The 12,442-nt window shown below is 53.2% G+C and overlaps 1 protein-coding gene across 1 annotated transcript; it reads left to right on the forward strand.

The window, feature by feature from the left end:
* The first annotated feature begins 788 nt into the window (after positions 1-788).
* Positions 789-11,738, forward strand: LOC137466228 (PHD finger protein 1-like). Its single transcript, XM_068178063.1, has 9 exons — positions 789-984; positions 1,522-1,657; positions 2,675-2,756; positions 2,875-2,970; positions 5,529-5,617; positions 8,248-8,291; positions 8,627-8,794; positions 10,158-10,253; positions 11,666-11,738. Exons 2-9 carry the CDS (start codon positions 1,535-1,537, stop codon positions 11,736-11,738), a joined length of 771 nt encoding a protein of 256 aa, XP_068034164.1. The 5' UTR covers positions 789-984; positions 1,522-1,534.
* Positions 11,739-12,442: the final 704 nt, after the last annotated feature.

Genomic DNA, 12,442 nt, shown 5'->3' on the forward strand with positions numbered 1-12,442 from the left:
CTCCAAACCTCCCTAAATCCGCTCAAACCTCCCTAAACCCGCCCAAACCTCCCTAAACCCACCGAAAACATCCCCAAATGTGCCCAAACCTCCCTAAATCCTCCCAAAACATCCCAAAATCCCCAAATCACCCGAAGCTCCCAAACCCTTCCCAAACCACACCAATCCTCCCCAAATCCCCCCAAGGCCCTCTCAGATCCCTCCGAACCTCCCTAAATCCCCCCAAACCCCTCTGACACCCCCTCAGCCCCCCAAATCCCCCCAGACCCCCCCCGGAACCCCCAACCCCCCCAGACCGCACAGCATCCCCCCTCAAGCTCCCCAAATCGCCCCTAAATTCCCCAGATCCCCCAAAACCCCGAAATTTCCCCCAAATCCCCGCGGGCCGAGGGGCGGGCCGGAGGGGGCGGGGCCTGAGCATTGGGGGTGTGGCCTGACCGCGTGGGCGTGGCTTCTGTCCGGTGGGCGTGGCCTCGGCGGCCGCGTGGGCCCTGGGGGTTAAGTGGGCGTGGCCGTGACCAATCGCGATGTGGGCGGGGTTTGCCCGCTGTGGGCGTGGCCCCACCCTCTGCAGCAGCCGCTGCGGGTCCGCCGAGGGGGCGTGGCCGCCCATCCGTGGGCGTGGCCGCCCATCCGTGGGCGTGGCCGCCCATCCGTGGGCGTGGCCTGAGGCCGGCGGGGCCGCCCCGGCCGCGGGGGGGGGAAGGGGGGGGTGGATTTTGGGGGCGTTTTTGGGGTCCCCGCGCCGGCCCCACCCCCGCCCACCCCCTGGCGCCGCCGCGGGGGGGCCCGGGGGGGTCCCCGGGGGGGTCCCCGGTGCCGCCGTCCCTCGGCCGCCCCCCCCGGCCCCCCCCCGCGCCGCCGCTGCTGCGTCACGGCCCCGCCGCCGCCGCCGCCCGCAGCGGCTGCTCGGGGTCGGGGCTGGGGGGGCCGCGACCCCCCCCGGGACGGGCAGGAGACCCTCGGGACCCCCCCGCTGCCGGCGTGAGACCCCCCCCCCCTCCCCGCGCGGGACACCCCCCGAAACGGGACAGCCCCAGAAACAGGGACACCCCCCCCCGGGAAAGGGACACCCCCAAAAAATAGGGACACACCCCCCCTGCGGGACCCTGCCCCACAAAAATGGACACCACCAAAACCGGAGCCGCCCCCCCCCCCCACCGCGGGACACCCCAAAACGGGACCCCTCAGATGGGACAGCCCCCCCACACGGGACACGCCCCCCCCAGCGGGACCCCCCAAAAAGCGAGCTCCCCTCTAAACAGGGACCCCCCAAAACAAGGGATCCCCAAAAAGGGAGCACCCCGAAAACGGGACCCCCTAAAAATGGGACCCCCCCCAAAATCGGACACCCCCAAAAAGGGACCCCCCCAAACTGGGACTCCCCAAACTGCAATTCCCCAAACTGGGACCTCTCCCCAAACCAGCCCCCCCCCCCCCCCCAAACCAGCCCCCAAGCCCCCCCTTTCCCCAGCCCCCAAGCCCCATTTTTGGGGTGTCAGCCCCCCTTTGGCCCTGCAGCCCCCCGGGTGTGATGGAGGCCGCTGGGGGGGGGTCGCCCCCCCAGAGCCCCCCGAAGCCCCCCCAGATCGGGGAGGGGCAGGACGTGCTGGCGCGCTGGACGGACGGGCTGCTCTACCTGGGCGTCGTCAAGAAGGTGGGACCCCAAACAGCCCCAAAGCACCCCAAAAATGGCCCTGAACCAGCCCCAACCGGCTCCAAAATGGCCCTGAAATGCTCTAAACCAGCCCCAAATCCAGCCTTAAACCAGCCCTGAAACAGCCCAAACCAGCCAGAAAAACACCCCTGGAAATAGCCCTAAACTAGCCCAAAAAACAGCCCAAAAACCAGCTCATACAGCCCCAAACCAGCCCAAATCCCAGGCCGAAACCAGCCCTAAACCAGCCCAAAACCGGCCCTAAAACACCCCCAAAGCAGCCCAGAAACCGCCCATACTGCGCCCAAAATCAGAGCAAACCCAGCCCCAAAATCAGAGCAAACCCAGCCCCAAAATCAGAGCAAACCCAGCCCCAAAATCAGACCAAACCCAGTCCAAAAATAGCCCCCAAACAGGCCTGAAACAGCCTCAAAGCCACCCCCAAACCAGCCCCAAAATAGACCTTAAACAGCCCTAAAATAGCCCCAAACCAGCCCAAAAATCAGCCTAAAACCAGCCACAAAACAGCCCCAAAGCAGCTGAAAATGAGACCAAACCCAGCCCCAAAACAGCCCAAAACACCAAAAAATCCCAGCCCGAAACCATCCCAAAAACCAGAGCAAACCCAACCCCAAAACAGCTCAAACATCAGCCCAAAGTGAGTGCAGAGCCAGCCCCAAACCGGCCCCAAAATTACCCCAAAATCCGCCCAAAGCTAGCCCCAAAATAACCCAAAAACCAGCCCCAACCTGGCCCCAAAACAACCCAAAAACCAGCCCCAAACACCCCTAAAACACCCCAAAACTCCCCAAACCAGCCAAACCCAGCCACTAAAAACCGCCCAAATCCATCAAAACTCCCCAAATTCCCCCAAACCCCGTCAATCCCCCCAGATCCCCCAAATTCCCCAAAATCCCCCCAAATCCCCCAAACCCCCCTCAATCCCCCCAAATCCCCCAAATCCCCCAAATCCCCCAGGATGCCCAATCCCCCATCCCCCACGCCGGTTCCCCGCAGGTGGACGCCCCCCGCCGGGGCTGTCTGATCCAATTCGAGGACAATTCCCAATTTTTCGTTCTCTGGAAAGACATCAGCCCCGGTGAGCCGGAATTCCCGATGAACCCCTTAATTAGCGGCTAATGAACGCCGAACGGAGGCGTTCCGGGCGGTTAATGAACTGCTAATTAACGCTTCCATGGCCTCCTGGCGCCCCCCAGCGGCCGAGCCCGGGGACGACCCCTCGTGCTGCGTCTGCGCCGGGAATTCCCGAAATGCCGAAAATTCCCTGGTCCGGTGCGGGAAGTGCGGCCACGGTCAGGGAAACACCGGCACAAACCGGGACCAACGCGGGGAAAACGGGACAAAAATGGGAAAAAAAAACCGGGGAAAAACGGGGGGAAAAACGGGGAAAACGGGGAAAAAAACTCGGGGGAAAACGGGGAGAAGAACGAGAAAAAAAATAATCCCCAAAATTCCCTGGTCCGGTGCGGGAAGTGCGGCCACGGTCAGGGAAACACCGGCACAAACCGGGAAAATCGGGAAAAACAGGGAGAAAAACGGGGGGAAATGGGAAAACCGGGAAAAACGGGGGCGAAAACGGGAAGAAAAACGGGGGAAAAATCCCGAAAATTCCCTGGTGCGGTGCAGGAAGTGTGGCCACGGTCAGGGAAACACCGGGACAAATGGGGGAAAACGGGAAAATCGGACATAAAACCAGGGGAAAAAAAAACCAGGGAAAAACGGGGATAAAAACGGGAAAAAAAACCCTGGGGAAAACGGGGAGAGAAACGGGGAAAAAAATCCCAAAAATTCCCTGGTGCGGTGCAGGATGTGCGGCCACGGTCAGGGAAAAGCTGGGAAAACTGGGGCGGAAAATGGGAAAAACGGGGAGAAAAATGGGGAGAAAAATGGGAAAAACGGGGAGAAAAACGGGGAGAAAAATGGGAAAAACGGGGAGAAAAACGGGGAAAACGGGGAGAAAAACGGGGAAAACGGGGAGGAAAATGGGGAGAAAAATGGGGAAAACGGGGAGGAAAATGGGGAAAACCCCCCGGGAAAATGGGAATAAAAAGGGGAAATACGGGGATAAAAATGGGGAAAAAGAGGGAAAAAACAGGAAAAATGGGGAAACGGGAAAAAAATTGGAAAATAGGGCTAAAACCCCAGGAAAACTGGGAAAACAGGGGTAAAGCAGGGGAGAAAACGGGGATAAATGGGGGGAAAGGGAGGAAAACTAGGATAAAACCAGGGGAAAAGCAGGGAATAATGGGGATAAAATTGGGGGAAATGGGGTAAAATAGGGAAAACGGTGGGGAAATCAGGGAGGAAAATGGGGAAAACGGGAGAAAATTGAAAAAACGGGGAAAACTAGGGAAAAACAGGGAGAGAAAATGGGGAAAAACAGGCAAAAATGGGAGGAAAACCAGGGGGAAACAGAGAAAATGGGGAAAACCTGGGGGAAAGAGGCAAAAATGGGGGGAGAAACAAGGAAAAAACAGATGAAAAAACGGAAAAATTGTGAAAACTGGGGAAATGGGGGAAAAACGGGGGAAATGGGGGGAAAGGGAATAAATGAGGAAAAAGGGGAAAACCAGGAAAACATGGGGAACATGGGAAGAATTTGGAATAAAAGGGAAAAAATGGAATATATGGGGGGAAACGGGAGAAAAATTTGGAAAACTTGAAAAAAATGAGGAAGAGGGAAAAAGGGGGCGAAATGGGGGGAGAATGGGGAAAAGGAGGGGAAACACCTGAAAATTGTGGAATTCCCATGGAAATTTCCCAAAAATCCTCCAGGAAATGAAGAGGAAATAGGGGGGAGGGAAGAAAAATGGGAATGGGGATGGGAGAAAGCGGGAAAATCCCAAAAAATGAAGGGAGAAGGGGAGAAATGAGAAAGAGGGAAAAGGGTGGGAAAATCATCTCCTAAAATTCCAGAATTCCACCTAAGATTTCAAATAAATCTGAGAAAAGAGGGGAGGGCTGGGAAGTTGGGAAAATGGGGAAAATGGGAAAATGGGAATGGGGGAAAAAGGGGAGGAGGGGCAGGAAAAACTCAAGTTGGAAAAATGGGGGAAAATGGGAAAAACAGGATTTAGGTGGGAAAATGGGGTTTGGATGTGGGAAAAGTGGGAATGGGGTGGAAAAATGGGAATAAAAGGGGGAAAATCCCTGGAAAAATGGAAAAATGTAGGGGAAAATGGGAACGAAGGGGTGGAAGGGGGAAAATGGGAATTTGTATGGGAAAACAGTGGGGAATGGGATTGAGGGTGAGAGGGGGGAATTGGGGGAAAATGGGAAAATTGGGAATGAAGGGGTGGGAAAATGGGGGGGAAATGGGAATATTGGGGGGGAAATGGGAAAAGTGGGAATGGGGTGGGAAAATGGGGGGAAAATGGGAATTAAGATGTGATGGGCGGGAAAAAAAAGGAATTTTAATGGGAAAATGGGGGGGAATGGGAAAAGGGGGAGAATCCCCACAAAAGTGGGGAAAAAACGGAGAAAATGGGGTTTGGATGTGGGAAAAGTGGGAAATGGGGGTGGGAAAATGGGGAGAAATGGGAATACAGAGTGGGAAAAATGGGAAAATGGGAGAGGGGTGGGAAATCCCCTCACAAGTTGGAAAAATGGGAAAAAAACTGGGATATGGGTGGGAAAAGGGGAAAAGTGGGATTGGGGTGGGAAATGGGGAAAAACCCCGGGAGGAACAGGGAAACAATGGGGAAAGGGTGGGAAAAAGCTGATTTGGGCAAAAAAAAACACCAAAAAATGGGAATAACGGCGGGAAAAGAGGGGGAGGGGCTGGGAGAAGGGCGGGGGGTCCTGAATTCCCAAAGAATTCCCGGAATTCCTGGAATTGCCTTTTTCCCAGCGTACCACCAGCGCTGCCACGTGCCCCCGCCGCCCGGCGGCGCCGCGCCCTGGAGCTGCCGCCGCTGCGTCTTCGCCGTGGCCACCAAGGTGAGCCCGGAGTTCCCCAGATTCCCAAAGAATTCCTCAAAATTTCCCCAACAATTCCCAAAAAAATCCCCAAAATGTCCCAAAAAATTCCCAAAGAATTCCCCAAAAATTCCCTAAAATTTTCCCAAATCCCACCCCAGGGGAGGCTCCTGCAGGGTTGGGAGCTCTGGATCCTGGGATTCACCCCCAAATCCCAGGTTTAGGACCTAAAATTCCGGTTTTTCTGCCCGAAATTCCCATTTTTTGCCTTGAAATTCCCAAGTTTTGGGCTCCAATCCCAGCTTTTGGGATCCAAACTCCAAATTTTGGGGGTTCCAATCCCAATTTTTGGGGTCCACGCTCCAATTTTTGGCATGGAATTCCAATTTTTTGCAGTCTCAATCCCATTTCTTGCTGTCCTGATCCCATGTTTAGGATCCAAACTCCCGAATTTTGGGGTGGAAATCCCAATTTTTGGGGTCCAAACTCCCAGTTTTGGGGTCCCACTCCTGATTTGTTCATTCCCAGTGATTCCCGCTGGAATTCCCGTTGGAATTCCTGGGGTTTTCCCCATTCATTCCCGTTGTAATTCCCATTGTAATTCCTGCTGGTTTCCTGTTCGTTCCTGGTGTCATTCCTGGTAATTCATGCTGGAATTTCCACTGGAATTCCTGGGTTTTTTCCTGATAATTCCTGCTGTAATTCCCAGTGTAATTCCCGGTGTCTTTCCCAGTAATTTCTGCTGGAATTCTTGCTGTAATTCCCACAGTAATTCCTGTTGTAATTCCCGCTGGTTTCCCATTCATTCCCGGTGCCATTCCCAGTAATTCCCGCTGGAATTCCCATTGGAATTCCCTGGTGCTTTCCCGTTCATTCCCAGTGTCTTTCCCAGTGTCATTCTCGTCAATCCCCATTGATTCCCGGTGTCATTCCTGCTGGAATTCCTGCTGGCATTCCATTAATTCCTGCTGGAATTCCCGGTATCATTCCCAGTAATTCCCGCTGCAATTCCCATCAATCCCTGCTGGAATTCCTGTTCATTCCCCGCTGGAATTCTCTTTAATTCCCGCTGGAATTCCCGGGGTTTTCCCGTTCATTCCCAGTGTCGTTCTTGGTGTCATTCCTGTCGACCCCCATCAATCCCCGTTGGAATTCCCATTAATTCCCTCTGGAATTCCCATTAAAATTCCTGCTGGAATTCCCGTTAATCCCCACTGGAATTCCTGCTAATCCCTGCTGGAATTCCCATTAATCCCTGCTGGAATTTCCGTTAAAATTCCTGCTGGAATTCCCGTTAATCCCTGCTGGAATTCCCATTAATCCCTGCTGGAATTCCCGTTAATCCCCTCTGGAATTCCTGTTCATTCCCAGTGTGAATTCCCATTAATTCCTGCAGGAATTCCCATTAATTCCCTCTGGAATTCTGCTGGCATTCCCAGATTTTTCCTGTTAATTCCCGCTGTAATTCCCGGTGCTTTCCCAGGTTTTTCCCCGTTATTTCCCACTGGAATTCCCAGTTTTCCCAGTGTTTCCCAGCAGGGCAGGGCGGTGCTGCGGGTGGAATTCCCAGGGTTAATTCCTGCTGGAATTCCTGGTTTTTCCCAGGGTAATTCCAGTGGTTTCCCAGTGGAATTCCCACTGGAATTCCCAGGTTTTTTCCCAGCATTTTCCCCATACATTCCCGGTGGAATTCCCGGTTTTTCCCAGTGTGAATTCCCAGTTTTTCCTGCTGTAATTCCCGGTTTTTCCCAGTGTGAATTCCGAGCGGGGCCATTCCTGGTGTGAATTCCCATTAATTCCTGTTTTTTCCCGGTGGTTTCCTGGTGTAATTCCCGCTTGGAATTCCCAGGTTTTTTCCCAGTGTTCTCCCCATACATTCTGGGTGGAATTCCCTGTTTTTCCCAGTAGAATTCCCGGTTTTTCCCGGTGTTTTCCCATCCCAGCGGGGCCCTCAGGCACGGGTGATGCTGGGATGGAATTCCCGCTGGGAATTCCCGGTGTTTTCCCCGGTGTTTCCATCTCCATTCCCAGTGGAATTCCCGGGTTTTTCCTGTTAATTCCCACTGTGATTCCCACTGGAATTCCCAGTGTTTTCCTGCTGATTCCCGCTGTGATTCCCGGTGTTTCCCATTGTTTCCGGGTGTTTTGCCATTCACTCCCAGAGCAATTCCTGGTGTCATTCCTGGGTTTTCCCCATCCATTCCTTGTGTTTTCCCGGTGTGAATTCCCATTTTTTTCCTGGTGTTATTCCTGGATTTTCCCTGTGATTTCCCATCCCAGTGGGACGGGGCTCTCCAGTGGGGCCATTCCCGGTGTGAATTCCTGTTAATTCCCGTTTTTTTTCCTGGTGTTTTCTCCATCCATCCCCAGTGTAACTCCTGGTTATTCCCGGTGTTATTCCCAGTGGGGCAGGGCGCTCCGGCGGTTTATTCCTGGTGTAATTCCGGGTGTAATTCCCGGTGATTCCCGGTGTAATTCCCGGTGTTTATTCCCGTTAATTCCTGGTTTTTCCCGGTGTTATTCCCAGTGGGGTGGGATGCTCCAGTGGTTTATTCCTCGTGTAATTCCGGGTGTAATTCCCGGTGTAATTCCCGGTGATTCCCGGTGTAATTCCTGGTGTAATTGCCGGTTTTTCCCCGTGCTATTCCCAGCGGGGCGGGGCGCTCCGGCGGGGCATTCCCGCTGTTTATTCCCGGTGATTCCCGGTTTTTCCCGGTGTTATTCCCAGCGGGGCAGGGCGCTCCGGCGAGGCATTCCCGGTGGTTATTCCCATTAATTCCCGTTTTTTTCCTGGTGTTATTCCCAGCGGGGCGGGGCGCTCCGGCAGGGTATTCCCAGTGTTTATTCCCGTTAATTCCCGTTTTTTCCCGGTGTTATTCCCAGCGGGGCGGGCGCTCTGGCGGTTTATTCCCAGTGTAATTCCCGGTGTTTATTCCCGTTAATTCCCGTTTTTTCCCGGTGTTATTCCCAGCGGGGCGGGGCGCTCCGGCGGTTTATTCCCGGTGTTTATTCCCGTTAATTCCCGTTTTTTCCCGGTGTTATTCCCAGCGGGGGCGGGGCGCTCCGGCGGGGCCCGCAGGCGCGGGCGATGCTGCGGATGAAGTCGGTGCTGCCGTACGCGCTCGGGGCCCTGGACTGGGACCCCCCGCACCTGCACAACCTCCAGCACTGCTACTGCTACTGCGGCGGGCCCGGCCAGTGAGTCACAGCCCCGGGGATCCCAAAAAACCCGGAATTCCCGAAAAATCCCAGCCAAAATAACCCAAAACGGCCCTGAAACGGCCCCGAAAACCCCAAAATCTGCCCCAAATTCCACCTGCGCGACCCCCAGCGCCGCCCCAAAACTGCCGGGACGCCGGGCAGTGAGTCGCGCTCCCCGAAAATCCCAGAACTCCCAACAAATCCTGAATTTCCACCAAAAAATCCCGGAATTCCCGAAATTCCCCCAGTCCCAGCTGGAACCTGGAGATGCTCCCAGTGCTCCCTCCAAACCCCCCTAAAATCCTTCCAAAAAACCCCAAAAATTCCCCCCAATTGCCTCAAAATCCCCCCGAAAATTCCCGGAATTGCCAAATTCCCGGCATTCCCCTGCTCCCAGCTGGACCCTGGAGATGCTGCAGTGCTGCCAGTGCTCCCCCAAACCTCCCGAAATCCCCTCGAAATCCCCTCAAATTCCCAAAATTCTTGGAATTCCCAAAATTCCTCCCAGCTGGAACCTGCAGATGCTGCAGTGCTCCGACCAAAAGCCCCTAAAATCCCTCAAAAAATCCAAAATAATTCCCCCCAAGTGCCCCAAAATCCTCCCCAAATCCTCCCAAAATCCCCTCAAATTCATCCCAAAACCCCCCAAAATTCCCAGAATTCCCTCAATCCCAGCTGGAACCTGCAGATGCTGCAGTGCTGCCAGTGCTGGCCGTGGTTCCACTGCTCCCAGGGCTCCCCCAAACCTCCCAAAATGCCCCTAATTCCTCCCAAAAATCCCCCTAAAATTCCCCAAATTCCCAAAACCCCCCCTGAAAACTCCCAAAATTTCTGGAATTCCCCAAACTTCCTGGAATTCCCCCGCTCCCAGCTGGACCCTGGAGATCCTGCAGTGCTGCCAGGGCTCCCCCAAGCCTCCCCAAACCCCTCTAAAATCCGTTTAAAAACTCTCCGAATTCCCCCTAACCCCCACAAAACCCCCCTTAAAATCCCCTTAAAATTCCCAAAATCCCCCTGAAAACTCCCAGAATTCCCGGAATTCTCCAAAATTCCCAAAATTCCCTGAATTCCCTGAATCCCATCTGGACCCTGGAGATGCTGCAGCGCTCCCAGTGCTCCCCCAAACCTCTCAAAATCGCCCTAAAATCCCACAAAAATTCCCCTAAAATTCCCAAAATCCCCCTGAAAATTCCCCTGAAATCCCCAAAATTCCAAAATTCCTGGAATTCCCCGATGCCAGCTGGAGACGCTGCAATACTCCCAGTCCCAAACCCCCCCAAAATCCCCTTAAAAACTCCCCAAATCCCCCCTAACCCCCCCCAAAATGCCTCTAAAATTCCCCAAATCCCCGGAAGCCCAGCTGGAACCTGAAGATGCTGCAGTGCAGCCGCTGCCGGCAGTGGTTCCACGAGGCCTGCACGCAGTGCCTGACGCGGCCGCTGCTCTACGGCGACAGGTCAGCGCCCCCGGCCTTTCTCGGCTTTTTGGGGTGTTTTTGGGGTTTTGGGGCATTTCCTCCCCGATATTTTCAGGAGTTTTGGGCGATTTCCCCTGATATTTTCAGGGGTTTTTCGGGGATTTTTGGAGATTTTGGGGGATTTGGGATTTTGCGGTTTTGGGGATTTGGGGCATTTTCAGGAACTTTGGGGGATTTTCCCCAATATTTTCAGGGTTTGAGGGACTTTCCCCGGTGTTTTTGGGAATTTGAGGGATTTTCCCCCGATATTTTCAGGTAGTTTGGGGGACTTTCCCCGGTATTTTTGGGAATATGGGGGATTTTCCCCAATATTTTCAGTTAGTTTGGGGGACTTTCCCCGGTATTTTTGGGAATATGGGGGATTTTCCCCAATATTTTCAGGGTTTGGGGGACTTTCCCTGGTATTTTTGGGAATTTGGGGGATTTTCCCCCAATATTTTCAGTTAGTTTGGGGGACTTTCCCCCGGTATTTTTGGGAATTTGGGGGATTTTCCCCGATATTTTCAGGTAGTTTGGGGGACTTTCCCCGGTATTTTTGGGAATTTGCGGGGATTTTCCCCAATATTTTCAGGGTTTGGGGGACTTTCCCTGGTATTTTTGGGAATTTGGGGATTTCCCCAATATTTTCAGGGTTTGGGGGACTTTCCCCCAGTATTTTTGGGAATTTGGGGGATTTCCCCAATATTTTCAGGTAGTTTGGGGGACTTTCCCTGGTATTTTTGGGAATTTGGGCGGATTTTCCCCCAATATTTTCAGGGTTTGGGGGGATTTTCGGGTTTTGGGATTTTGGGGTTTTTTTTGGGGGGTTTGGGGGGATTTTCCTGATATTTTTGGGAATTTAGGGGATTTTTCCTGATATTCTCAGAGGGTTTGGGGGGTATTTTCCCACTATTTGGGGTTTTTTTCTGGTATTTTGGGGATTTTTCCTGTTATTTGGGTTGGATTTTGGGATGGATTTGGGGATGGGTTTGGGGTGGATTTGGGGTTTTGGGGGGGATTTTGGGGGTTTTGAGGGTTTTGAGGGATTTTGGGGTTTTGCAGGATTTGGGGGTTTTGGGGGGTTTTGGTGTTTTTGGGATTTTGGGGATTTTGTGGTTTGTGGGATTTTTGGGGTTTTGAAGGCTTTGGGGTTTTTTTGGGGTTTCGTTGGGGGTTTGGGGGATTTTCGGGAATTTAGGGGATTTTCCCGATATTTTCAGGGGTTTTGGGGGGATTTTCCCGCTCTTTTGGAGTTTGTTCCGGGTATTTTGAGGATTTTTCCCATTATTTGGGTTGGATTTGGGGGTGATTTGGGGTGGATTTGGGAGTGGTTTTGGGGTATTTTGGGCTGATTTGGGGTGGTTTGGGGTATTTTGGGCTGATTTGGGGTGTTTTTTGGGGCTCCTTTGCAGGTTTTACATCTTCGAGTGCAGCGTCTGCCGGGGCGGGGCCGAGAGCGTGCGGAGACTGCCCCTGCGCTGGTGAGGGGGGACCCAAAAACACCCCAAAATGACCCCAAAACACCCGAAAATGACCCCAGAACACCTGAAAATGACCCCAAAATGACCCCAAAACACCCTAAAATGACCCAAAACACCCCAAAATGACCCCAGAACACCCGAAAATGACCCCAAAATACCCCAAAATTACCCCCAAAACACCCGAAAATGACCCCAGAACACCCCAAATGACCCCGGAACACCCCAAAATGACCCAAAAAACACCCGAAAATGACCCCAAAACACCCCAAAATGACCCCCAGACACCCGAAAATGACCCCGGAACACTCCAAAGCTATTCCAAACCCTCAATTCCCCCTTTTTTGTGTATTTTTCCCTTTTTCTTCTCATTTTTCCACTTTTTTTTTTTTTTTTTTCCCCCATTTTTCCCATCTCTCCCCAGTTTTTGGGGGATTTTCCCATTTTCCCAGGAATTTCCCCAATTTTCCGGGGATTTCTCTGGAGGTCCAGACCCTCAATCCCCCCCCCCCATTTTTTCTGTATTTTTTCCCGGTTTTCCCCCATTTTTTTTTAATTTTCCTCATTTTTTCCCCTTTCCCCCTCTTTCTTCCCCTTTCTCCCCATTTTTCCCGGATTTTCCCATTTTCCCAGGAATTTCCCCATTGGATTTTTGGGGGGGTTTCCAGTTTTCCCAGGATTTTCCCCCTTTTCCCCCATTTCCCAGATTTC

Source organism: Anomalospiza imberbis, unplaced genomic scaffold, assembly GCF_031753505.1.
Source record: "Anomalospiza imberbis isolate Cuckoo-Finch-1a 21T00152 unplaced genomic scaffold, ASM3175350v1 scaffold_165, whole genome shotgun sequence".
In the NCBI taxonomy this organism is placed as follows: Eukaryota; Metazoa; Chordata; class Aves; order Passeriformes; family Viduidae; genus Anomalospiza; species Anomalospiza imberbis.

Coding starts and splice junctions, on each gene's coding strand:
- LOC137466228 (XM_068178063.1), top strand. CDS start 1,535: ATGGAGGCCGCTGGGGGGGGGTCGCCCCCCCAGAGCCCCCCGAAGCCC. Junction 1,658..2,674: donor ACCTGGGCGTCGTCAAGAAG/GTGGGACCCCAA, acceptor GGTTCCCCGCAG/GTGGACGCCCCCCGCCGGGG. Junction 5,618..8,247: donor TCTTCGCCGTGGCCACCAAG/GTGAGCCCGGAG, acceptor TGCTATTCCCAG/CGGGGCGGGGCGCTCCGGCG.